We start from the raw sequence: 25,280 nt of genomic DNA on the forward strand, positions 1-25,280 counted from the left end.
AGATTTCTTGGAGTTCCGTTGCAAAATACTTCAACATTGCTTCAGCTAAACAGCTACAGTACATGCTTTAAAACGGCCATCATAAATTTTATACTTAATATTTGTCCTGGGTTCAGCAGTAGCAGTCATGTTTCTCCTTCGTGGTAGCGGGTGCAGTGCTGTGTTTTGACTTCCAGCCTGGGAACAGTGCTGGTGATACCGATGTTTTCGGCTGTTGCTAAGTGATGTTTACCCTGACCAAGGACTCTGTGAGGCTCATGCTCTGCCAGGGAGGAGGGGAAGCCGTGAGGAAGCAGAGATGGGGAGCCTGACCCAGGCTAGCCAAAGAGGTATTCCATACCACAGCACGTCATGCCCGGGGTGGGGGGTAACTGGGAGTTACCCGGAAGGACAGGGGCTTCTGGGTGGGACTCGTTTCTTGGCCGGTGGTATTGTATTCTCTTCCCTTGTTATTTTCTCTTATCATTGTTGTAGTTGGTAGTAGCGGTGGTGATTTGTGTTGTACAGTGGTTGCTGGACTGTTCTTGTCTCAACCCGTGGGAGTTGCACTCTTTCGACCCTCCTCCCCGTTCCTCTGGGAGCGGGGAAGGGGAGAGCCCGGGGGGGGCGGGGGGCCCTCGATTGCTCTCAGCCCGGCACCACTCACTGGGAGTGAGTGAACAAGCTGTCTGGCTAGGGTTTAAACCACAACAGTTCTTTTGGCGCCCAACACGGGGCACAAGGGGTTGAGATAATGACAGATCTGACCGGATTAATAGTCACTCGTCACAATGCTGATTTATTGGCTCTCAAGGTTGTTCCTCTTGATCTCACAGTTTCAGTATATCATATCTTACTTCCATCCGGTATTTGCTGTATTAGTGTTTTTCAAGTGTGGGGCTTGGGCTAAGTTTTTGTCTCATTGTACTTTATGGTAATGACTTGTAATACAATAGAATCACTGATCATGAAACTGATCTGGCTTATGTTTCCAGTATGGTCACCACCTTTATACTTTGGGAGGTATATAATAGAAGTGCTTAGCAATTACACATCTTTTTTCTCCTTCTCAGGTGCTCAACCTGTGAAGGAGACATCCTTTTACCCTCACAGTCCTCCCCCTAGACCATTTACATTTGAGAGTTTTGAAGTTTTTGAATGGCCTTTTAATGCTGTTGAGACTTGTTTGCTGATCGTGATGGGAATCACCATGCTAGCACGCATACAGAGTGTGTTTTGCCCACGACTGATTTCAAGAGTTAAGCAGAGTCTGGTTTGGGTCTTGTCTGGGGTCAAACGACGATGTAGGAGGACCAAGAGATTTTCCCTGAGGCTGGACAGCCATAAGTGGCAGGGTGTGTGGGATAGTATGGGCAAGTATCTAGGTCAGTGGTCCCCTCCAGTACTTTGGAATTTCACTACCGAACAACTGCAAAATCCAGAAGAATTAGTAAAACACTTAAATGAGGTGTGTGGTCATTCTGGCCATACCAGAGATGGACAAATCACGGCAACGTACTGGGGCCTGGCCTATGCTTACAGGGCCTTGCTCAACACTATCCAGAACCTTCAAAAGGAAAAGAATGTCAGGGGATTTGAGGGCAAAGCAACAGTCAGCGCAGCTACTCCAGCTCCAGGCACAGCAGCTTCACCACCCCCAGTGACAAGTACAGTCGCTACTCAAACTTTGGCTGCAATGAACAGTGCAGCTACCCCAGTGGCAAGTACAGCAGCTGCTCAAACTTTGACTGCAACAGACAGCTCGGTTACCCCAGCTCCAAGCACAGCAGCTGCACCACCCCTAGCAACAAGTACAGTCGCTACTCAAACCACAGTGATAATCACTGCAGCCAAACCAGAGGACCAATTCGTACCAATATCGGTTGCCCCTGTACGCAAGAGAACAAGCAAAAAGGAGGCAAGAAGGGTGAAGCAAGATGAAGAAACAATGAATTCACCACCCAGTCTAGCACCTGATCAGGAGTCATCATCACATGACAAAGAAGAAGAAGAAGAGGTAACTTCTCGACCTTGGACCTCAACCGAGCTACGGAATATGCGAAAAGATTTTACCCATCAACCAGGGGAGCACATCATCACCTGGTTACTCCGATGCTGGGACAATGGGGCTGATGGTCACGAACTAGAAGGTACAGAAGCCAAGCAGCTGGGATCACTTGCTAGAGAAGGGGGAATTGACAAAGCAATTGCAAGAGAGAAAAAGTCCCTCAGTCTTTGGAGGCGGCTCTTGGCAGCTGTGAAAGAAACGTTTCCATACAAGGATGATGTTACGAGTCGTTCGGCCAAGTGGACTACTATAGACACAGGCATCCAGTCTCTGAGGGAATCAGCCATCATAGAGATGATCTATCACATAAAGCCAAATAACGGGGATACACCCATAGATCCAGATGAAGTTGAATGTACACGACCCATGTGGCAAAAACTGACATGGAATGCACCGTCATCATATGCCCATTCATTGGCAACAGTAACCTGGAATGACATAGTACCACTAACAGTGGATGAAATGGTTCATAAACTCCCAGAGTTCAAAGACAATCTCACCCCTTCCATCATCTCAGCTGTGGAAAAACTGTCCCAGGACCTCAAACAATTGAGGGACGATCTATCTGATTTATCCAGCTCCTCACGTGTATCAACACATGTCTCAGCTATTAACAAAAGGCATCCTATTGTTCGAGAGAGGAGATACAGGAGGTATACGCCACGGGCTACCCTATGGTTTTACCTGCGGGATCACGGAGAAGACATGACAAAGTGGGATGGAAAACCTACTTCAGCTTTGGAGGAACAGGTGAGTGAACTGAAGAGGGGAGCAAGGGCCAAGACTGATTGTCCCATGAGAGCTACGGCTTCAGTCTCTGGTGAGCAGTTTCCCAGATGGAATGGAAGAGCTGATTTTACTCCAGCTCCTGTGATAACGAAGAATAATCCCTTTTACCACGACTTAAGTGTCCAACGCTGTGATGACCATTACAGGGGCCCTGCTTCCAGCCAGGTGGAGGTAGGGGACAATCGGATTTACTGGACTGTGTGGATCAGATGGCCTGGCACATCAGTCCCACAGAAGTATAAGGCTCTAGTAGATACCGGTGCACAGTGTACCCTGATGCCATCAAGCTGTCAAGGGGTGGAATCCATCTATATTTCTGGAGTGACAGGAGGATCCCAAGAGTTGACTGTGCTGGAGGCTGAAATCAGCCTGACTGGGAGGGAATGGCAAAAGCACCCTATTGTGACTGGTCCAGAGGCTCCATGCATCCTCGGCATAGACTACCTCAGGAGAGGGTACTTCAAAGACCCAAAAGGGTACCGATGGGCTTTTGGTATTGCTGCTTTGGAGACAGAGGAAATTGAGCAGCTGTCCACCTTGCCTGGTCTCTCAGAGGATCCTTCTGTTGTGGGGTTGCTGAAAGTCAATTGCGACCACAACAGTGCACTGGTGGCAATATCGCACCAACCGAGACTCCTTGATTCCCATCCATCAGCTGATCCGTAGACTGGAGAGTCAGGGGGTGATCAGCAGGACCCGCTTGCCCTTTAATAGCCCCATATGGCCAGTGCGAAAGTCTAATGGAGAATGGAGACTAACAGTAGACTATCGTGGCCTGAATGAAGTCACACCACCATTGAGTGCTGCCGTACCGGACATGCTAGAACTTCAGTATGAACTAGAGTCAAAGGCAGCCAAGTGGTATGCCACGACTGATATTGCCAATGCATTTTTCTCCATTCCTTTGGCAGCAGAGTGCAGGCCACAGTCTGCTTTTACTTGGAGGAGTGTCCAGTTCACTTGGAACCGACTGCCCCGGGGTGGAAACACAGCCCTACCATTTGCCATGGACTGATCCAGACTGCACTGGAACAGGGGCAAGCTCCAGAACACCTGCAATACACTGATGACATTATTGTGTGGGGTGATACAGCGGAAGAAGTCTTTGAGAAAGGGAGGAAAACAATCCAAATCCTGCTGAAAGCCGGTTTTGCCATAAAACGGAGTAAGGTCAAGGGACCTGCACAGGAGATTCAATTTTGGGGAATAAAATGGCAAGATGGATGTAGACAGATCCCCACAGATGTGATCAACAAGATAACAGCAATGTCTCCACCAACTAATGAGAAAGAAACGCAAGCTTTCTTGGGTGCTGTGGGGTTCTGGAGAATGCACATTCCAAATTACAGTTCGATTGTAAGCCCTCTCTATCATGTGATCCGGAAGAAGAATGATTTTAAATGGGGCCCTGAGCAACAACAAGCCTTTGAGCAAATTAAACGCGAGATAGTTCATGCAGTAGCCCTTGGACCTGTCCGGACTGGGCCAGATGTAAAAAATGTACTGTACACTGCAGCTGGGGAGAACGGTCCTACCTGGAGCCTCTGGCAGAAAGCTCCCGGGGAGACTCGAGGTCGACCCCTTGGCTTTTGGAGTCGGGGATACAAAGGATCTGAGGCCACCTATACCCCAACTGAGAAAGAGATGCTGGCAGCCTATGAAGGGGCTAAAGCTGCTTCGGAAGTGATTGGCACTGAAGTACAGCTCCTCCTGGCACCCCGGTTGCCCGTGCTGGGCTGGATGTTCAAAGGCAGGGTCCCCTCTACACATCATGCAACTGATGCTACATGGAGTAAATGGGCTGCACTAATTACACAACGAACTCGAATAGGAAATCTCAGTCATCCAGGCATTCTAGAAGTCAGTGGCAAATGCCCTGTGGGGGTGGTTGAAGCAATGGAAGCAGAGCAACTGGCAACGCAGAGATAAACCCATCTGGGCTGCTGCACTGTGGAAAGACATTGCTGCCCGGGTGCAGAACCTGGTGGTGAAGGTACATCATGTAGATGCCCATGTACCCAAGAGTCGGGCCACTGAGGAACACCAGAACAACCAACAACTGGATAAAGCAACTAAGATTGAAGTGGCTCAGATGGACTTAGATTGGCAACATAAAGGTGAATTATTTTTGGCCCGGTGGGCCCATGACACTTCAGGCCATCAGGGCAGAAATGCAACATATAGATGGGCTCGTGATTGAGGGGTGGACTTAACAATGGACACTATTGCCCAGGTTATTCATGAGTGTGAAACATGTGCTGCAATTAAACAAGCCAAGCGGTTAAAGCCTCTTTGGTATGGAGGATGATGGTTGAAGTATAAATATGGAGAGGCCTGGCAGATTGACTACATCACACTGCCGACATCCCGCCAAGGCAAGCACCATGTGCTTACCATGGTGGAAGCAACCACCGGGTGGCTGGAAACATACACTGTGCCCCATGCCACTGCCCGGAACACTATCCTGGGCCTTGAGAAACAGATTTTGTGGCTACACGGCACCCCAGAGAGAACTGAGTCAGACAATGGGACTCATTTCCGGAATAACCTTATAGATATTTGGGCCAAAGAGCATGGCATTGAGTGGGTATATCACATCCCCTACCATGCACCAGCCTCTGGGAAAATCGAACGGTACAATGGGCTGTTAAAAACTACACTGAGAGCAATGGGTGGGGGAACTTTCAAGCATTGGGATACACACTTACCAAAGGCCACCTGGTTGGTCAACACCAGAGGATCTGCCAACAGGGCTGGCCCAGCCCAGTCAGAACTTTTACATATTGTAGAGGGGGACAAAGTTCCCGTGGTGCATATGAAGAATTTGCTGGGGAAGACAGTCTGGGTAATTCCTGCTTCAGGTAAAGGCAAACCCACTCGTGGGATTGCTTTTGCTCAGGGACCTGGGTATACTTGGTGGGTAATGCAGGAAGATGGGGAAGTCCGATGTATACCTCAAGGGGATTTGATTTTAGGGGAAAACAGCCAATGAACTCAATTGTATGCTGTTGCCTGCTGTGTAATACTTTTATAGCTCATCAACTAGATGTCTCCAGGTCACCAGCGACTAGCCCTGACTTCCCTCCAACCATCATCCCAACAGAGAATGAACTTTGATAGAACCGGATGAGTTCCGCAGTAAAGGAACAACCAGCATCAGCAGGCAACGATCCAATACTGCACACAGCCCTTCCTGCCCTGAAAGATTGTTACAAGAGATGGAACCTGACATCATGGACCGAATGGACTCGGCAGCATTACAGGGATTGGTCCACGCAGTAAGAAAATGATCTTTTTCTCTTGGTCTATGTGTATATGGATGTATATATGTGGGAGAGCGATGGTGTATTGAAAATGTGGGATCTGAGCATGACGTGAATGGTATGGAATAAGGGGTGGATAATGTCCTGTGTTCAGCAGTAGCAGTCATGTTTCTCCTTCGTGGTAGCTGGTGCAGTGCTGTGTTTTGACTTCCAGCCTGGGAACAGTACTGGTGATACCGATGTTTTCAGTTGTTGCTAAGTGATGTTTACCCTGACCAAGGACTTTGTGAGGCTCATGCTCTGCCAGGGAGGAGGGGAAGCCATGAGGAAGCAGAGATGGGGCGCCTGACCCAGGCTAGCCAAAGAGGTATTCCATACCACAGCACGTCATGCCCGGGGTGGGGGGTAACTGGGAGTTACCCGGAAGGACAGGGGCTTCTGGGTGGGACTCGTTTCTTGGCCGGTGGTATTGTATTCTCTTCCCTTGTTATTTTCCCTTATCATTGCTGTAGTTGATAGTAGCGGTGGTGATTTGTGTTGTACAGTGGTTGCTGGACTGTTCTTGTCTCAACCCGTAGGAGCTGCACTCTTTCGGTCCTCCTCCCCGTTCCTCCGGGAGTGGGGAAGGGGAGAGCCCCGGGGGGGTGGGGGGCCCTTGATTGCTCTCAGCTCGGCACCACTCACTGGGAGTGAGTGAACAAGCTGTCTGGCTAGGGTTTAAACCACGACAATACTCCATGATAAAATGTGTTAAGATGGGAAGATCTGGGTTCCCTCCTTCCCACTTCTATTGACAGGCATTGATTATAAAGCAGTATAATCCAACAAACTTGACAGACATTGGCCAAATGGATATAAAATACAGCTGATCATAAACTTCAGCTGATCATATTTCTCCTCAATAACCACACTGCACTAGTCACCGTGGCACACTTTCATTAATGCTGATGTTTTCATTTCTAATACAAATATACAAAAACACTTTAAAGGGCAATTTGAGACATTAAGATATACTCACTACTAGTAAACTTAAATCAATGTCTTGTCTCATATAACTTCTGATTTTTGACTACTGAAAGTATGAATTTTTAATCCTTCATTTTCCTGAAATAACATGGTAAAGGAACTGACACAGCAATCATTCTTGGAGAGACTCCTCAGCAGAGAATTATGAAATGATTCCAGTACCATTCTACTACAGACACACAGTCCGTAGGTCCAAGCATCCTTGGCTAGGACAGCAAAAAAACTAAAATTACTCCAGGAAAATAAATATTACTACTGGTTTTCAATTCTGAAAACATTCCTATGTTCAAATTACCTGAAATGCTATTTGCTATAAAAATTCTTGATTTCTTGTCTGCTCTTTTTCATTAATATAATATTGCAGAAAAGACTTCTTGTAATTTCAAACTTTTGTTGTAACAAATAATTGAAGCGTTGACAAATTTCAATATTACTCTTCCAATTTTGATATGGAACTCTAAAATTTTTTTAAAAGTTTAATCAGCTACTGAGTTTCTTACCACATTGTGTCTCCACTTTAAGTTATAATTGTTTACATGGATTATGTAAAGTATGAAATCTCAAACACAGTATTTATGCTGGAGTTAGTGGAGAGAGACTTGTGTCATATGACACATAGCCATGTAAGAGAAGAAATTTAAGAATTCATTCCTCCACGAGAAGGAAGTCACCTCAATCCCTAGAGTTCAGCACGGAATGTCACAAAAAACTGGAGAATGTGACTGCAGTGCTTCAAAAAAACTTCCACTGCAAGGAATGTGGGAAGTTTTCATTTCTAACATCAGAGGATTTCTACTCTGATAAAAGAATATGCAACAAATAAGTTCTTACAAGGCCAACATCTTGGCATCTTTATGCCAACATCTTGCAATGTCTCATACAGTAACAGCTATGAACAAGCCAAACCAAAGAAATTACAAGATATTTACTGACAAGATATTTTTAAAACAGGATGTGAGTTGTCTTGCTTTAAAATATTTTTTCTTTACGTTTTCTTTAGCTTTTTTTGTATTTAGAAAGAGCTTCTATTCCAGAGGCTAAAGGCAGCAAAAAAAGAGGAAAAGGTAGGAAGAGAAAAAGGTAGCAAAAGAAGTCCTTTGAAAACTCTATTGTTTCACTTCCAAAAGCTACATTCATAGAGTTTGAAGTGAAGTGCTGATCCAAATTCTTTTAAACACACAGATTTAGATTTATCTTCCATGAAGTATTTTTCTGACTCTAGAATTCTGTCTCCCTTGCTGTATTAAATATCTTCCTACCCTTCTAAGCAACTACCCAAAGAGTGTTAAACAGGTATCTGCACCAAAGAGCAATTCACTTTTAGCTCTCATTAGTTTACACAAGAAGACAAACAGCTGACTGAAAAAGTGTACTTACATATACAATTGTTAAATTGTACTTGCTTGCTTGCCAACTCATGCACAGCAAGCGTTTCCCTTAAAACACAAAGGCGATAATGAAACAAGTACTTGTTCCAGTGGAATACTCTGAAATTCCTTTTAGTAGCACATTTCCTCAGTACTTTGTATAACTACATGATAACACAGGCTTGCAAAGTATTAACATAATTTTAATCAACAAGAAATTATTAGATGAATTAAATTATGATGGGTTTAAGTGAGGTAATCATAGGATGCTTTAGATTAGAAAAGACCCTTGAGATCATTGAGCAATGACCTGCTCTTTCTTTCAATTTCTTGGAAATTTCGCTAGGAAGCTTCAAATACTTATACAATGCACAGCACATACATCACATAACGTAAGTGTTCACAGCAGTACAATCTGTTCAGTTTCTTTTACATGTTTATTAACAAAATGAATATATGATGATGTTTTGCGAACCCTTGGGAGGTTTGCATTTAAAATATTACTAAAGTGTGAGATGCACACTGGTAAGAGGGACAATAATAACTACAGAGATCCATTACTAGAAAAAACAACATAAAACCTGCCACATGCAATGCTGTTATTTACTGTATCCCGCCATTCGGTAACCAGTGGAAGTCAGAAGACTGCTGTCTTGCTGTAGTATGCACTTAACTTCTATCAGTGGAAAAGCCTTAGAATCATATTGCTTGAAGTCAATATAGACTTTGCACTGGTTTATAAGCCTTCGAGAAATATTCAGGTAAAATGAAATCGATTTAGCTTTCTGGGTTAATCAAACTGTGAGTGAAAGATCCTTTTCAGTAAGATGTAGCGTACATACTACTTGTCCCAAATTTTCTTCCTCTTACAAGGGATACTGAAAAGAACATAACTGGAACACTTACACAGATTAAAAGTCCTAATTGAAATACTTATTAAAACTCTGCTAGAGGAATGCCAGATGATTTTAGGAAGAGATTATTTCATGATTCTGGGTTAAACCTGTACTTCCAAAATCAATGGATCAAGATTTCAAGTATGTTGGTTTTTTACACCTTCTGGTGAAACGTAAGTCTGTAGCCTATAAATAATCATAGAAACATTGAAAAGTTTGGGTTGGAAGGGACCTTGAACAGCATCTCATTCCAACTCCTTGCCATGGGCAGGGGCACGTTCCCCTAGATCAGACTGCTCCAAGCCCCTTCCAACCTGGCCTTGAACACTGCCAGAGATGGGGCAGACACAGCTTCTCTGGGCAACCTGTGCCAGCACCTCACCACCCTCATAGAGAAGAACTTCCTCTTAATATCTAAATCTCCCCCCTCCATCAGTTTAAAGCCATTCCCCCTTGTCAATCCCATTGACAAGAATCCCCATTCTCTCATATGGGAATTCTTCCATTCCCATAATCTCAACCAACTTGACATCTGAGGTTTTAAAATTCACTTTGTAGGACACTTAAAGAATTATTGGAAGGTCTATAACATGCCCAAAACCTTGCTGTGCAAACCAGATCTGGGAAGCATCACTCCAGGTGCAAGTGCAGAGCAGAGCACAATGCATACAGGCCTCCGTATTACTTGGTAGATTGTGCTGTCAGCTACATAGCAGAGGCTGTCTGCAACTCTGCTTCTTACCAAGGCTAAGAAATGGAAGACACTGTGCTTAGACATGCTTTTCAGAACACCTGTCAACTGGCAACCTCACTTTTTCTTTCACTTCCAGAAAGAGTATTTATCTTCCTAAAATAGAAAGTTTTAAAGTTGTAACTGTCAAATTTTGTAACCCACCTTCCTAGATGGTCTGTTGTTCTTCCTCTGACTGTACACAGACACACAGCAATCTCTGAGTCCCACAGCAAGAGGACAGAATGCTAAATCTTGATTTTGCTGATTTCTAGCATTTTAAGAATAAAGTATCGAAGCAGTTGAATTTATTAGAAAGCCAGAGAATTCTGAGCTTAACCCAGTTTACGTACTCAAAAAGCCATAGCTAGTTTTTGTTCTTGGCACTGTTTTTCCCCAATGGCTAGAGTCCCTGTTAGTCTTCTAAAAGATATTTATTTAGAAGAAATTACTTTAACGCATGCCCTTCAGGCTTCTATTTCAAAGAAGATTTCCTCAGGCCTATTGAAAAGAAAGCAACAAACTAACAAAAGTACACTGCTAAAGTGAATGACACAGGAAGTCAGATGAAGAAATCAGAATAAGATCCCATGAATCATGTACAAAGCCCACATTTTTCCCCAAACACCAAAATGCCAAATCCTACGAAAGAACGTTCTGAAGTCAAGGAAATTAAATGAGCCTTGCTGCCCACCTGAAATACAGAGAAAACCCATTCTGCACTTTTAACTGCTTTACCTGGCATTCCATGGATAAGGTCTCCACACAACGCAAAGAACTTGGGTTTAGGATTTAGCTTGTTAATGGCCTGCACTGCTTGCTCTGCTAATTTGATTTCTTCTCCCCATTCATCATCTCCATTGTTAGTGTCTCCAACTGCCCAAGCTTTCATCAGTCCAAACTGAGGATCTGCTCCTTGAATGAAGTAGAAGGGCCCTTTCCATTGGTACTCATCATCTAAGATGACAAAAAGAGAAGAAAAAAAAAAAGGCAGTTAAGCACTACAGAAACTCATAAGGAGATTGCAAGTTTCCATGCACCATTAAATTATCTGCTCTTCACCTAAGTAAGCTGAGGCTGCTTTAATGAAGGTACAGAATTCTGGTGTCATTCATACAGGACAAATATAAAGGCAGAAGTACAAGATTTTTCTCTAATGGGTAGCTGCAATAAATGAAAGCATATTAATCTAATTAGACTACATGGTAATTACAGACTGATTAAAAGAAAAGTATGTGAAGAATTCAGCAAATAGTGCTGGAAATTACAAGACTACAACATAGCACAAGTGTATAACATTAGACTTTTGCTGATTCTTTTAAGACTCCTATTATTGCTTCTTTAACTAACAAGTTAAAACATACAGAAAACATTTCATATTTTATAATTCCAGGAGACTTGTCCATAATTATTAAGGAGTCAAATTCTTTTTGTTCTTATATTTTCAGAGAGAAGCTGGATGTAGCACATTCTTAGGAGTTAGAACTGAAACCACTCAAAAGGACCAAGGTCAGCAAACACAAAAATCAAGCAACACCAGAATTAGCATCAACCATAAATATCCTAATTTAGAAGTGCCACAATAGCTCCAAGACCTATGATAAGAAAGCGAGAAGTCAGGAACAAACTTCCACTGGTAGAGTCAGTGCAGAAAGAATTTGTACTGCTGCAAAGGAAGTGTAATACTTAAGAACAGAAGCACATTAAGAAAAACGTATCTCAAGACCTGGCAAATAAAGTGTCAGCTACAAATTAAAACCATATACTGGCATCCAGTTTCCTAGACTTAGGTCTCAAGTTAGAATTAAAGTACAAACATGAGTACACTGTGGTTTCTCCAGCTGCCTAAATGCATTCATTTGCAGCCAGTTTTGACTGCTGTATTTGGCTTAATACATTTGGTGTTACCGGGTTTTTTTTTTAAAAAAACAGCATTTAAACTGTTAAAAACTCACTAACTGCGTCAATCTATAGTTGAATCTAAAAAAGTGATACAGGAAATTATTTCAAATTAAAACATAATCCATAAATATACTCACATATTATGTCAGTCTGGCCTGAAATACAGTTTGAGGCAAAACTAATCTTCCAATAACAGTGCATAAGCAAGTATATGTCCAGCACATGGATTTAATTTTGCTTTTGAGTGACCTATAACTCGAACTTTTTACTTTGCAAGAAGAGGGGCATATCTCTTTCAAGGAAGGTTAGAAAATAGAAGTCATAATTCATCACTTGCACCATGATATGGACAGGCTGGATGAAGAAGAAGGAATGTGGACAATCCTGGATGCTGTTTGTAATTGTCATCTGTTGCTATGGCATCAGATCATTTTGCCAAATGTAAGCTTCTACATTTGAGCTAAGCTAACATTGAATTTCTGAACAAAATTATTTATAATCTGTTAACACTGTTAATTTATACCAGCATTGCCTCGATCTAAATAATTATCATATATTTTATAGATAGAAACTTTTAGCCATTCATTAGCTTTTAATTATGAAATGAAATTAACATTTCCAATTACATAACTTACTTAGAAACGTTAAATGATCCATCTCTCTAGGAGTTTGCAATAGAAGCCTTATGGAACCAGCTGAATAACACAAAGTAATTTAGGTTTTTATTTTATGCCTTGCATGGCAAAACACGACTGCCATAAAAACCAGTTTATATGTTGCATTAAAGGCACTGTTTGTGCAGAGAAATCAACTTACAGTTTTTGTTAAGTGGAAAGCTATGGAAAAAAGAGATCAGTAAAGAAAGCTTGCATCTGAAATCCTTTGTGACCTATACAAAATCAAACTGAAAAAAGGGGTAGTCTAAAATAGGAATCTGAAGGACTGGCACAATCCTCACACTCACTAAATGGAAAAAAAGCTCAAATCTGTGACAAAATGGCATCTGTCCCTTTCCCAGCAACCCAGCAGACAGTACTGATAACCAATGTTAAGCAAAATCTACTTGGTTTGTATTGATTAATCTGAAGCCAGTAATTTTTCAGTAAAATATACAGACATTTATCTGTTTATTTTTACAGGAACTACTTTGAAAAGACAGCTAGTCTTTGTTCTCAAAGGCTGTGTTTCAATTCTGGACATACTGTACTTCCCTTTCGAGAGCTCAAGGGATGGTGTCTGGTGGCCAAAGGCAGAGGGAGGGCCCGAAGCAGGCAAGCAGCTGTCAGGCAGGACTGGACAAGGTCCCAGGTTCTGAGGAGCTTCACATGTAATGCTTGACTAGAGTGAAGTCTGGCCAGAAGACTGTATGTTGTCAGGGAGCATGCAGAGCTGATGCAAAACAGGTTGCAAAGCCAGACCAGGGGCTGTTCTAATACATGCTTCATGAGTATTTCCCCCCCTGCCTTATACTCATGCCAATACAGTAACTCTCCAGATTTACAGTACCTGAATATTTCCAAGACTGTGCACAGATACTCTGGTTTGAGTGGGTGAGTGATGGTCATGTGAGGCAGAGAGAGACCGATGAGATGAATTTGAAAAGAGAAGTTCAGTACACAGAATCAAGAAGTGGCAGAAGAAAGGAGAAACAGAAGATGCAGGGGTGGAGGTGAAGAAGAGTGGGGAGAAAAGGAAAGAGACAGGAGGTGAAGAGAGAAAGGAATTGAAAATGATGCAGAGGTATATGCTATATTCTCCTAAGGGAAAGCAAAAGAGAAAATGAAGGCGAAGCAGGGACAACATAAAAGATCCAGGAATCAGGGCTACATAAGTAACATTTATTCAAAATGCTCATTTAACTAACTGGCCTTAGATAATTCAGTAACTATTATCAAGGAATTACAGTAATTCTTAAATTATAATAATAACAAAAAATAACAGTAAGGTTAAATAAATATATTCTACTTTTGTCTTGTTATTTGATCACTCCAACTAGAAACTCTATTTAAAACCAAGTAAACCTAGTACTTAAACCAAATTCCACTAGCTTATCACTTATCAAGTGGTACTTACTGATTTAATTTACTACTTACTGATTTTTGTTCCCCACAAACCAAAGGAATAAGTGGGAAAAAAAATAAAATTTGAACACTCAGTTTAAATTTACAGCTTAATTTTTTGTTTACCAGGAATTTGTTTCAATTACTATAAAGTACTATAAATAAAAGCAGACTATCATTAAATGAATTGTATTGATACAATAGCAGCACTGGTGTAAATCTGCACCTGCCCTAGCTCTTAAGCCTGTTCTGTATTCAGCTCAGCTGGGAATTAACTCTTAACTGCCCTCACTAGTCTGTCTGCAGAGGATTTTATGCAAGTATCTGTGCAAAGCCTCTGGCTAAAGTTTACAGGGTTGCAATTAGTGCAGTTTGGCTAATTTTGCTTAAAACCCCAGGAGAATGCCTGCACAAGTGCTCTTTCAACAGACCAGTATGGTAAGAGGATTGCAATGCGAAAAGCACCTTCCACTGCCATAGGTGGATGCAAAAGGCTTTTACCTTAAATGATTTATCAATGGATTCTGTTCAAGTAATCACCAAACACTGTACCCTACTCCTCTCCCTTGCCAGCCGCATGTTAGCTCCCTCAAGCAGAACAGCTATTGCAGGCTGTGCAAATAAACCTTGTCTGCTTAAGCTGTAAATCAAGAACCAGAAGAAAATCTTTTAACCATTTGTTTGGACCTTACAGTGAATCCTAAGAGTGTTCAGACAAATCATTCTATTGCTATGCTAGGGGAATGCCAAAGTCTCGCAGAAGTTTTATAACAAACAGCACTGGGCACAAGTGGTAGGAGGGGGAACAGCTGGTTTTGCAGTAATCATCTAGTCATAATCCAGGTCCTAGATGCTACTCCAAAAGGTTTCAATTAAAAAGCACACACAGTTGCTATCTTACCTTCAAATGTAGCGTGCAACAGCTTTTATGGGAATGTCATCAAAGGCATCCTTCAGCCATTAGATGAGCTATATGGTTGGATTAGACAAAGTGCTTGGTAGGTAAAGCAACAGAAGATCAGGATTCAATTAATAAATGGATTTTTTTTTGCAGTGCAAACTTGAGCAGAGCTGAGAATGCCTAAAAATTGGCTCTTCAACCCTGTGAGCAGAGAGGCTGTCTGAAACTCTGATTTACAATAGCAGTAAAACACCAATGCCAGACAAAAGTCAGCAGGTTTCTCAGACAATTGATGTACATACAGTTTCCATTTCTGAAGGACAAACAGTATCTGTGGAGCTGCTCTACACCTTAAGCCACACAAAACTCCTATTCCAAATTTGTTTTGTTTCCAGGCCTCCTTAAGAGCTGCACAGCTGATCACCACAGAAGTCCAGCTTCAGAACATGTTGTTTGCCTCAGTTTCATTAGCTTCCCACTCTTTTTCTGCTCCCATGCATGCCGAAGTAGAGAGGATCAATGCAATGTATTTTTAGTAGCATAGGCCGAAAAACAGTTCCAGTGTCTAATTTTATCTAAAGATTAATTCTGCGAAGGTCCAAAGTAGTCAGCAGCAATTCACAAGAGAAAAACTCAGGCATGTACTGTGATCGTGTGCAAAAAGGCAATTCAAGGACATAGCTGGGTTAAGCTAAACCTCACCTTTCTAGAGGACAAAAGCTAACACCATGCCGTGCCTGTATTTCTTCCCCTTTTGCTTGCCTTAATTTCTCCCCTCCTTCAAAGAATCACAAACACACCTATGCAAAGATTGTTCATATAAAGCACTGCAAGCTGGCCTCTGACAGCCACATATCACTGGTGGGATTTCAGTATTTCCCTTGTGGGATTTTTCTGAAAGTACATTGGTTGTCTTTTAACTCTGTAGTCTACAGCATTCCATGGATATAAATCAGTTATGGAAAGCTATTCCTGTCCATAGTCTCTCTATAGACACTATTGTAGCAGAAAAAAATGGACACAGACACACACCTAGTGCTTGCTCAGTATACCTTGAACAGTAATGAATACAAAAATTCCCTCATGCTCATACTGGGTTTGCCAGGGGCATTCGCTTCTCTGAAAGATCAGAAAATAGCAGAAATAAGTACATGGTTCCCTGCCTGGCGCTTTCTCTGCCTACAAACCATGACCGTGACTTTTTCTAAGTAACCTTGGTTTATAAGGAACACAACCTTAGTTTTCTAAAGAGGCTACAGGCAGGAAGGAAAATGGAATCTTCTCAGTGAAGGCAGTATTTATATGTCATAGATAACACAAAAGGCAAAAACCTTTTCCTTGCAATTGTTTTGCAGTTTAAAGGTAAACTCTCAGTCCTGGAAGAGTTTGAAAAACAATGAAGGACTTGCACTAAATCCTTAATAATCCTTAATATTTCCTTGTTTAATATCAAAACAATAACTATGGCTTCAAACCCACCATCATTATTGTCTGTATGTCCATTAGATTTCAATCTAATGAAATATGCATTCCTTTCAACTATATTTTCCACGTGTACCTGAGAGACTATCAAAGATACCACTATTGGAAGGCGCAATTTTATGCGTCAGAGGAACCCTCAAAACAGGTACCAACATAAATTTTCCAGAGAGAAAATAAAACCTTTTAAAAGATTAGTTCTTGTAGAAATTAGGTACAGTGAGCCTAAAACTACACAGTAGGAACACTGACAGAAAACAGTTTCTCAAATAACTTAGACTGTTTTGAAAAGATACACTTGTAAACTTCTTAGATAACTATCAAGGTAGCAAATGCCCCCTCAGATAGAGTTTATTTGTATTGAGGCTACAGAATGCTAAACTCTAGTCATGTCTTTGTGCCAGCCCCAAATTTAACATGTAAAGTCACTGCAGAAACTTTACAGGCCAGGACTGTAGGTGTGAAAGGGGGTGTCTTGCATAATGACAAGGTGAAGTCACAGAAAGTTGTTCAAAACCCACATAAAAATTTGCCTAATTCATACAAGAGCTGGAGACAGCATTGGGAATAGAATATGCTAGCTGGGAAGCAGTTCTGATCACTGCTCAAAAATACTACTGTTGAAGAGCTCTAGAACAGTAATCATAATGTGCCAAAATCCTACACTCATGTGAAAGCAAGAAAAAATAAGAAATCAACTGCGGCTGTATTTAATTTCAAAGGAAGGCGAATTATATGTAATTACGATGCTCTTAAAAAGTGCAAAAATCCTTGAAGGCAGCATGGAAACTATTCAAAGACACTATCTCAGAGGCTCAGACCATATGCACCACATTTACTGAGAACTTTAGAAAGACCAAAAGGAATCCAGACTGCCTAAACAACATAAACACAACAGCCATAAGGACTTTAGTTAGAGCAGGACATCATCCTTCAAAAAGCTAAGGCATCCAGATAAAGAAAACAGGAAAAGTTTCATAAACTGGAAGGTTAGATGAAAAAGTCCAAGAAGTACAAGTTTAAAGAAAGAGAACTGGAAATAGCATGAAACTGAAAAATCAAAGCCATTTTTAGAGGAATTAGGAGCATGTAGCCTGCCAGATACTCATTAATGCTAACATATGTCAGACATACAAAACGCACCCTGGTGCAGGTACAGGCAGAGCAGAAAACCAATGTAAGTTTTTGTATCCATGTTTATTGTGAAGGAACTTGTGAAGATCCAACACTAGAATTCTTCCTTACAGTGCATCAGATCTGTCTCAAGTCAAAATGCCAGTAGATGATTCAACAAATAGACATGAACAGTAACAAACCACTCAGATTAGGGGGGCATTCACAGGAGAAGTCAAAAGTAAAAACCAGCTAGTCCTCTGGGGACTTACACCCTGCTTAAAACTGTCTTTGCACCAGAGAAGCAGGAAGATGGCCAGTATCACACCTACATTTAAAAGGGTTTCCTGAGCAATCTGGTAACTACTGACTGCAAAAGTGGCATCTGTACAGGCAAGTTACTGTAAATTTTACAAAGGCTGCACTTACTGATTCTTCAGAAAAGAGTAATGGACAGCTTTCAAACAGACAAGGGAAAACCACCTGATACCATCCCCAAGAGGTATCTGACAGTTACTTACCAAAGACTCTAAAGGAAACCAAGCTGTCTTGAAATACAAAAGAAAATCCTTGCATGCATAAAAACTGGTAAGAAAAAAGAAATGGACAAGATGCCCACCTGAATCTGTACTGGGATCTGTACTGCTGTCCAGATTCAATCCAGTCTTTCACAGCAACAGAACACTGAGGAAGTGAAACTTGCCATTTGGCCTGGTTGTGAAGAACTGGGCAGAGGCTTTCTTACACAGAGGCTATTCAAGAAAGCAGATGAACTTCAGCGCAGAAAAGTGCAGGATAGAGCACAGGGGAAAAACACCACCAACTTCATATGAACAAAAATACTTCTAGGAGCTGCTACAAATAAAACTCACCTCGCCATTCAGTAATGGCACAAAAGCAGAGATAGGAAAGGAATAGAGAACACAGCAAAATAAAATACACAAGAAGCAACTGAATAAACTTAAAACAGTTTGCAAAAGACCAGCAAGGGAGGTGTAACAGAGGTACATAAAAACACATGTGGAACCGAGTATGCAATGTTGGTTATCCTGCTCTTGCAGATAAAGATTTTGGAACCACCAGCTAAAACTACCAAAAGACAGGTTCAAAGAGACACTTCTCAACCAATTAAGCTGATGGTACGATCACTGTTAAATTCATTTTTAAAAGTGCTCTACATGCTTACACGCTTTCACAGTTTCTTTGCACAGCATGATACTAGCACACTTGGGACAAAAATCAAACCAAAAAAACCCAAGCATGGCTTCTTGGGTAATGACAACAGAATTTACCCAAACATATGGTCCTGTTTCTTCACTAAAATACCAATACAATTAGCAGCAGACATCTGAAGCATAACTTCACATGGATAGAAAAGACAGAAAAAAATATTTAAAAACTAAAGACAGAGCATACAAAGGTTTCTTACCAATGAAATGGAGTATTTATGCACTGTTTTTTACTACACTCCACTGATTACATGAATAATTTAGATCCCTAACCTTGACCTTCTGATTCACACATCACATACCAAGAATAGATTAAAGCAGGTTACAGGTATAACCTCCACATGTGAAAGCAGACTGAACAAATTACTATTAGGGGATAAGGTGCGGGACAGTGATATGCAGAAAGGGTAGTAAGAAAAAAAAAGGAAATCAAGCTTTCAATAGTGACTCTCAAATTTAAAAGAAAACAGTGCCAAGCCATACCAGTGGCAATAAATGTCTTGTGCAACTACCAGCTTAACAAAAGCACTAAAACTTAAAGACTGAGAAAACCAAAAAAACACATATAATACTTTCACTTTAAACTGCAGTAAAATTTGCCTCAGTTTCATCAGCCCTTAGTTCTAGGTTTGTTTTTTTTTAACCAATCATTTAGTTATTAGAAGGTTGTGTTGAACTTTAGCCTCTTACAAAAGAGTCAAGTAAATTATTGACAAAGAAATAATTTGTGATCTTGAACACAGCAGTGTTCCTGAAGATAGCAGCTACACTACCGCAGCCTAAAAAGTCACAGACAAGATTAAAACCACCAACTGGTATGAAAAGTCTTAATTAACATTTAAAGAACACCACACAAGGACACTTGAGGAAAAAGGAACGCCTGGAAAACAGAGACCCAAATCACATTTTTTTCTTCCATGTTAAAGCAATTTTCAAGTAGTACTTTGATAAAGCTCTTGTTCATAAATTGCTACATTGCCATCAAACACTCCTTTTGTTACAATTTCACTATACAGCTGATACAACTAGATGGCTTGTCTGCCATCTGTCCCCTCAACAAATGCTAGGCATTCTGTTCCAAATCCACCACACCATCTGCAATTAATAGGTTGCCAGAATGATTGTATACACATACTTCACATGCTCAGAGTTGGTGATTTTTCTTTATTTGGCAACAAGCAAAGGCAAATATTTCCTATGAAACTCAAGAAAATACCGTTAAATTGTTGGGATTAAATAGCCTTGCCCACCTTACCAAACCAATACTAAACCAATGCAATTTGTCATTTATAAGCAAACACAAAGACATGAAATACCTTCCACGTGTGGCAATATGAAAAGGTTTCTTAACAGAGATAGCTATGCACTTGAAAAACCTAGGCATACTGCAGAACCTCCATTCTTGGGAGAACTTTACAAGCACATGAGATACATACAATATACATTCAACATACTCCTCCCTTGGGTCCAGCTGCAAGACAAGAACCAGCAGTCAGCAAGAGGCTGCAGTCTTTGGCTTAGCAGAGGCCTCGATACCTTATCGACCTGGGGGGCAGGACAGTCCAGAAGCACATCTCCTATGGAGCCGATTTATGTTCCGGGACTACCAGCCAAGGAAGTTTACGGGGCTGTCTCTGCAGATCCTGGAAGCGCCAGGGGAGCAATCAGCTGCTGACCTCCACCCTAAGGGAAGCTAAAGCATCTTGAAGAAACGAGGATCTTACATAGTTGCATCTGTTATGGGACCTGCCTTCCATGTGAGTAACATAAACAATGAGGTAGCTGGAACATGTTAAGTGACCCCTATAAGTACGTGATAGTATGGGCTCGGCACCAGCAATTTCATGAGCGACGGAGATCGGGTTTAGCAACACTGACAAGTATTTTAAAACGAAACCGGTGTTCACTGCTGGCACCTCCACGGCCGCCGGAACCCCGGCGCTGCGGACGGGGGAGACTGCGGGAGCAAATAGTTCAACGCGCCTCTGCGCTCCAGCTACCGTGCTGACAAACTTGGGCAAGTCCGGGAGCGCCAAACAGAGCAGGAGGAGAGTAGGGGAGGGACAAGCGGGAGCGGGCTGCCACAGCTCCGCTCTCAACAGAGCCCCCGCCGTCCGGCAGCAGCACGCGCCGTGCCGGCTGCTCTCCCTAGCAGGGGAATCCCTATCACGGGCTTGCTGGAGCCGGCAGAAGGCTCAAGGCCCTGTCCTGGTTCACCCAGGTGTTGGCTGCCCCACACCTCGCGCTCCTCGCAGTAACCCTCCCCCGGCTGCTGCCGGGAAAAGCCGCAGGCCTCCCATCCACACGCCCCTCCCGCTCGGCTGCGCTGCGAGGAACAGCGCCCGCCAGCACTGCAGCCTTATGCTGAGGTTCCGCCGGGCTCTTCCCCTTCGGCGCGGGCACCGAGGCGCGTACCTTGGCGGAAGGCGGTCAAGGTCCTGCCCCGGGCTCTCACAAACACGTCCCGCTCCGCCGCCATCGCTCCCGCCCGCTACCGAGAGCCGCCTCACGGCCCCAGGCCGCCGAGGAGGCGGCACAGCGTCCGCCGGGGGCGGTGCCTGTATGCGGGCAGGGGGGAGCCCTGCGGAGGCCCGGGAGCGGGCAGAAGGAGGTGGCCTGTGCTGGGCGTGCCGCTGAGTGTGGCCAGGTAGCTGTGGGGTGGGGGGCGCAGGGGACCTCTGGGGATTCTGCCCGGCACCGCCGTGTGCCCGGGGCGGCGAGGCGAGGCGACGTGCTGGCCGCAGTGCGGCCGGTGCTGAGTGCTTCGGGGTGCGGAGCCTGCCCCGAGGTGCGCTGGTTTTGCATGAGTAATGATAGAAAACAGGAATAGATTTCCTTCGTTTTCAGCTTTTTCGTTAAGCTGAACTGATGTAAACCAGCGTCATCTAAAAGCGTTGCAGCTTTCTCTGTACCCGGAAGGGATCACAGAATCACAAAAACAAGGTCAGAAAAGATCTTTAAGATCAGGTCTAACCTTCACCTCAGGAGTGTCAGGTCCAAACGGGATGTTCTCCAGGGCTGAATTTCTTTTTAGTGTTAACTGCACCTGCAGAGTTAGACATCACCACCAACTGCTCCTTGAAAGAGAACTACAAAAAAGCTACCTGAAGGAGGTGCAGGCAGTCTCCTCATCCCACCACCACCTGCTGCCACTAATGCCAGCCCAGCACCTCCTGCTGGGCCCTACGTTGTCCATGGCTGTGGGGAACGTGGTGGGCAGCTACTCAGCCCACTCAGCTTCCGTTACTCTCACCAGGCTGCACAGTCATAGAATCACAGAATGGTTTGGGTTGGAATGGAACTTGAGATCATCCAGTTCCAGCTCCCTGCCACAGGCAGGGGCAGCTCAAACTAGACCATGTTGCCCAAGGCTCTCTCCAGCCTGGCCTTGAACACTGCCAGGGATGGGGCAGCCACAGCTTCTCTGGGCACCCTGTGCCAGCGCCTCAGCACCCTCACAGGGAAGAGCTTCTTCAGATCTAACCTGAAGCTCCTCTGTTTAAATTTTAACCCATTACCCCTTGTCCTATCACTACAGTCCCTGATTAGTAGTAACAGATTACTATGGTAATTACAGGCCCTGACACTCAGGTAATAACTAGATGGATAACGCTCGCAATGTTTTCTTAATCTTTTCTGGTCTGGAGTCCCTTTTTGTCCTCGTGTTGTGGTTTAAGCCCAGTTGGCAATTCAGCCACACAGCCCTCGCTCCCCCCCCCCCCCCCCCTTCCTTCCCCTGCTCCCAGAGGGATGGGGAGAAGAATCAAAAGAATGTAACTTCCGAGATAAGAACAGTCCAGTAACTAAGGTATAACACAAACCACTGCTGCTACCACCAATAATAATAATGTTAAGGGAAATAACAAGGGAAGAGAATACAACCGCTCACCACTTGCCGACCGATACCCAGCCCGACCAAGCAGTGATCTAACCCTTCTGGGTGACTGCCCCCAGTTCTACATCCTGGGCATGACGTGCTGTGGTATGAAATACCTCTTTGGGTAGTTTGGGTCAGGTGTCCTGTCTCTGCTTCCTCCCAGCTTCCTGTCCTCCCTGGCAGAGCATGAGGCTCAGAAAGTCCTTGGCCAGAGTAAACATGACTTAGCAACAGCTAAAAACATCGGTGTTATCAGCGCTGTTCCCAGGCTGAAAGTCAAAACCACAGCACTGCACCAGCTACAAAGGAGAAAAAATGACTGCTACTGCTGTACCCAGGACACCTAGCACTGCAAGAAAGTAATGGAGTTGTGATTTCCTAGTCAAACAGCAAGGACCCTATTGTTCTGCGCTGCATGCAGGGTTCCAGTGCCTCTTTGTTCATCTTGTGAACTCCATGGTGGAGCACTAAATAAGGTTCCTATTATCAATTAAAATCCATTTCTATGGCTGGATTACTTTTCTGTCTGTAAAAGGGGGTATTTTTATCCACAAATGAAAACAGGTTCATTCCTTCTTGGAAACTGCCATCATTAAATGGAAAGAGCTAGAGAAAATCTTTTTTTATTAGGCAGTTTTTGTCAATTCCTTTCTTTATAAGGCAGAATTTGGTACATAAAGGAAATAAATACTAAGGTGCATTTTTGATTCTTGGGTTCAGCCTATTTAAATATGCTAACACCATCATATGAACATGTGATGAAGGTCTAATGCTGGAGCCACTCATGCTAATATCAGAGCAATTGGCTGAATGATCCAAAGAGCTTTCTGACCTTTTGTGTTTCCTTTCCATTTTCTTTTTATTCGCTTAATAGGGCTGAGCAGCCCTATACCAGAATGTATTGTTGTTGCAAGACTTCAGCTAAACTTGGGAAGAATTTTGCAAGTGAAATACTATCAAAATGTTTAATAAGATCATTACTGTCTTAGCAAGACAGCATACTGTAGTTTTATAACACAACAACATGAGATTGTGATCAGCACAGCAAATTACCTTTACAATTTGTGATGTGTTGATAAAGGCAACCATTTTTAAGTTAAGCATGTCTGAAAAACTGAATCAGACCTGGCTGAGATGTGGATTTTAAGATCTTCTAGATTTATCTGAGTCTCACAGCTCTTTTTTCTAGGCATGTGTAGGGAGCTCTTTTCTACAAAATTCTATTGTCAGTGCTGTGTTTGATCACTTTGCAGGATGGGTCATGGAGGAGCCTCAGGATGCTCGGCTCTTTCTAGGTGATGAGTACAGTGAGTATGCAGCATGCCTTTGTTGCCTCCTCTTCAAATGGAATCCTCTGATACTACATCAGTGTGAGTATTGTCTACTGTAATGAGGATGCCATGAGAAATTTCCGTTTTGTAGTTAAAACACATTTTCTTGTGATTTTGCAGCCTGAGTGCAAAGTGTTTTCATCTGCAGGAATAAAGGAACAGTTGCATATAAACGTGAGAACTGAGGATAGGGTGTGTGTGCAGGAGGGGCATTTCTGCTCTCTCCTGATTCTTTTACTCTGCCAAATTTAAAGTATGCATTTTTGAAGCCAAGATCATGGACCGAATGCTATACAGCTAAACACATTTTACTATGACTAAATCGTTTAAAGTTACTACTGATCTATGTCAGTTTAATTATAGATTTTCATTAACTTAGTCCAGATGAGGCCTAGATAAAGCAGCACAATTTTGTCATAGGACTTGACTTGTTATATAAAGTGTCATGAATATGACACTGAATAAATAATTTACAGTACCACATGTCTGGTCTTGTTTATAGGGTATAAATTGAGAATAATTCTAGTAATCATAAAAAGTGATTCTACTAATCACTTTTTAAAAATCATTAATTTAAAAAAGTGTTTATGAGCATACAGAGGACAATATACCATTCTGGAAGCGCATGCAGTGTATTCAAAATAAGATAGATGAAAACTGAGAAATGGAGGCATTTGAAGAGAAATGCTTATATAAGGTTTAGCTTAGTAATGACTGTGATTAGAACAGTGCAGATCTTCCAAGTCCAGATCTTCTAAGACTTATTCTAGTAAGCGTTAAGATCATGCTGCCAATCTTTGCAGTTCTTAACAACTTGGACATTCTGAAAAAGCCAGTAGCATACACTCTATTTCTTACTGCAGTTTAAAGTATGATCTGCACTTTGAGAGACCTAGATAAAAGAAGTAAAACATTCTAAAATTTACTACCTCTGATGAGCAATTTATATAAAAATCCAACCAGTCAATGCAGTGGTTAAAGGAAGGAATAGTTATCCCAAGAGTCCTTGAGGATAAGTTAGAGAAAATAATGGGAACTAATAAAACTGATTGATAAAAAAAGGATTGCATCCTTGTATTTGTTTAGAGACGGTATGGACTTAACACATGCTGAAAATAAATAATGCATACAATGTATCAAGTCTGATTTCTATTAATCTCTTATTTCAGCTCCCATAATTCCTGTAAAAAGACGGCATTCCAAGCAGTTGTAGCGTTTTGGAAGGTTTGGCATATGATACCTCTCCCTGAACAGCTAATGAATAAAAATT

At 42.5% G+C, this 25,280-nt stretch overlaps 1 protein-coding gene across 3 annotated transcripts in view; it reads right to left on the reverse strand.

The window, feature by feature from the left end:
• CPPED1 (calcineurin like phosphoesterase domain containing 1) overlaps positions 1 to 21,372 on the reverse strand; it is a 55,776-nt gene extending 34,404 nt beyond the window's left edge. Inside the window, exons 1-3 of one of the 3 annotated variants that reach the window (XM_061473289.1) lie at positions 21,218 to 21,315; positions 11,181 to 11,282; positions 10,857 to 11,075 (exon numbers count right to left, since the gene is read on the reverse strand). In XM_061473289.1, the coding sequence (XP_061329273.1) occupies positions 10,857 to 11,075; positions 11,181 to 11,229 (268 nt within the window). In that variant the 5' untranslated portion in view covers positions 11,230 to 11,282; positions 21,218 to 21,315. Of the gene's footprint in view, positions 1 to 10,856; positions 11,076 to 11,180; positions 11,283 to 13,526; positions 13,865 to 21,217 lie in introns of those variants that run through there. The other 2 variants (XM_061473288.1, XM_061473290.1) reach the window with 2 other exon arrangements.
• Positions 21,373 to 25,280: the final 3,908 nt, after the last annotated feature.

The sequence above is a fragment of the Pezoporus flaviventris genome, unplaced genomic scaffold (genome assembly GCF_033815535.1).
Source record: "Pezoporus flaviventris isolate CSIRO_AGI_PZ_B2104156 unplaced genomic scaffold, CSIRO_AGI_Pfla_v1 ptg000078l, whole genome shotgun sequence".
Classification (NCBI taxonomy): Eukaryota; Metazoa; Chordata; class Aves; order Psittaciformes; family Psittacidae; genus Pezoporus; species Pezoporus flaviventris.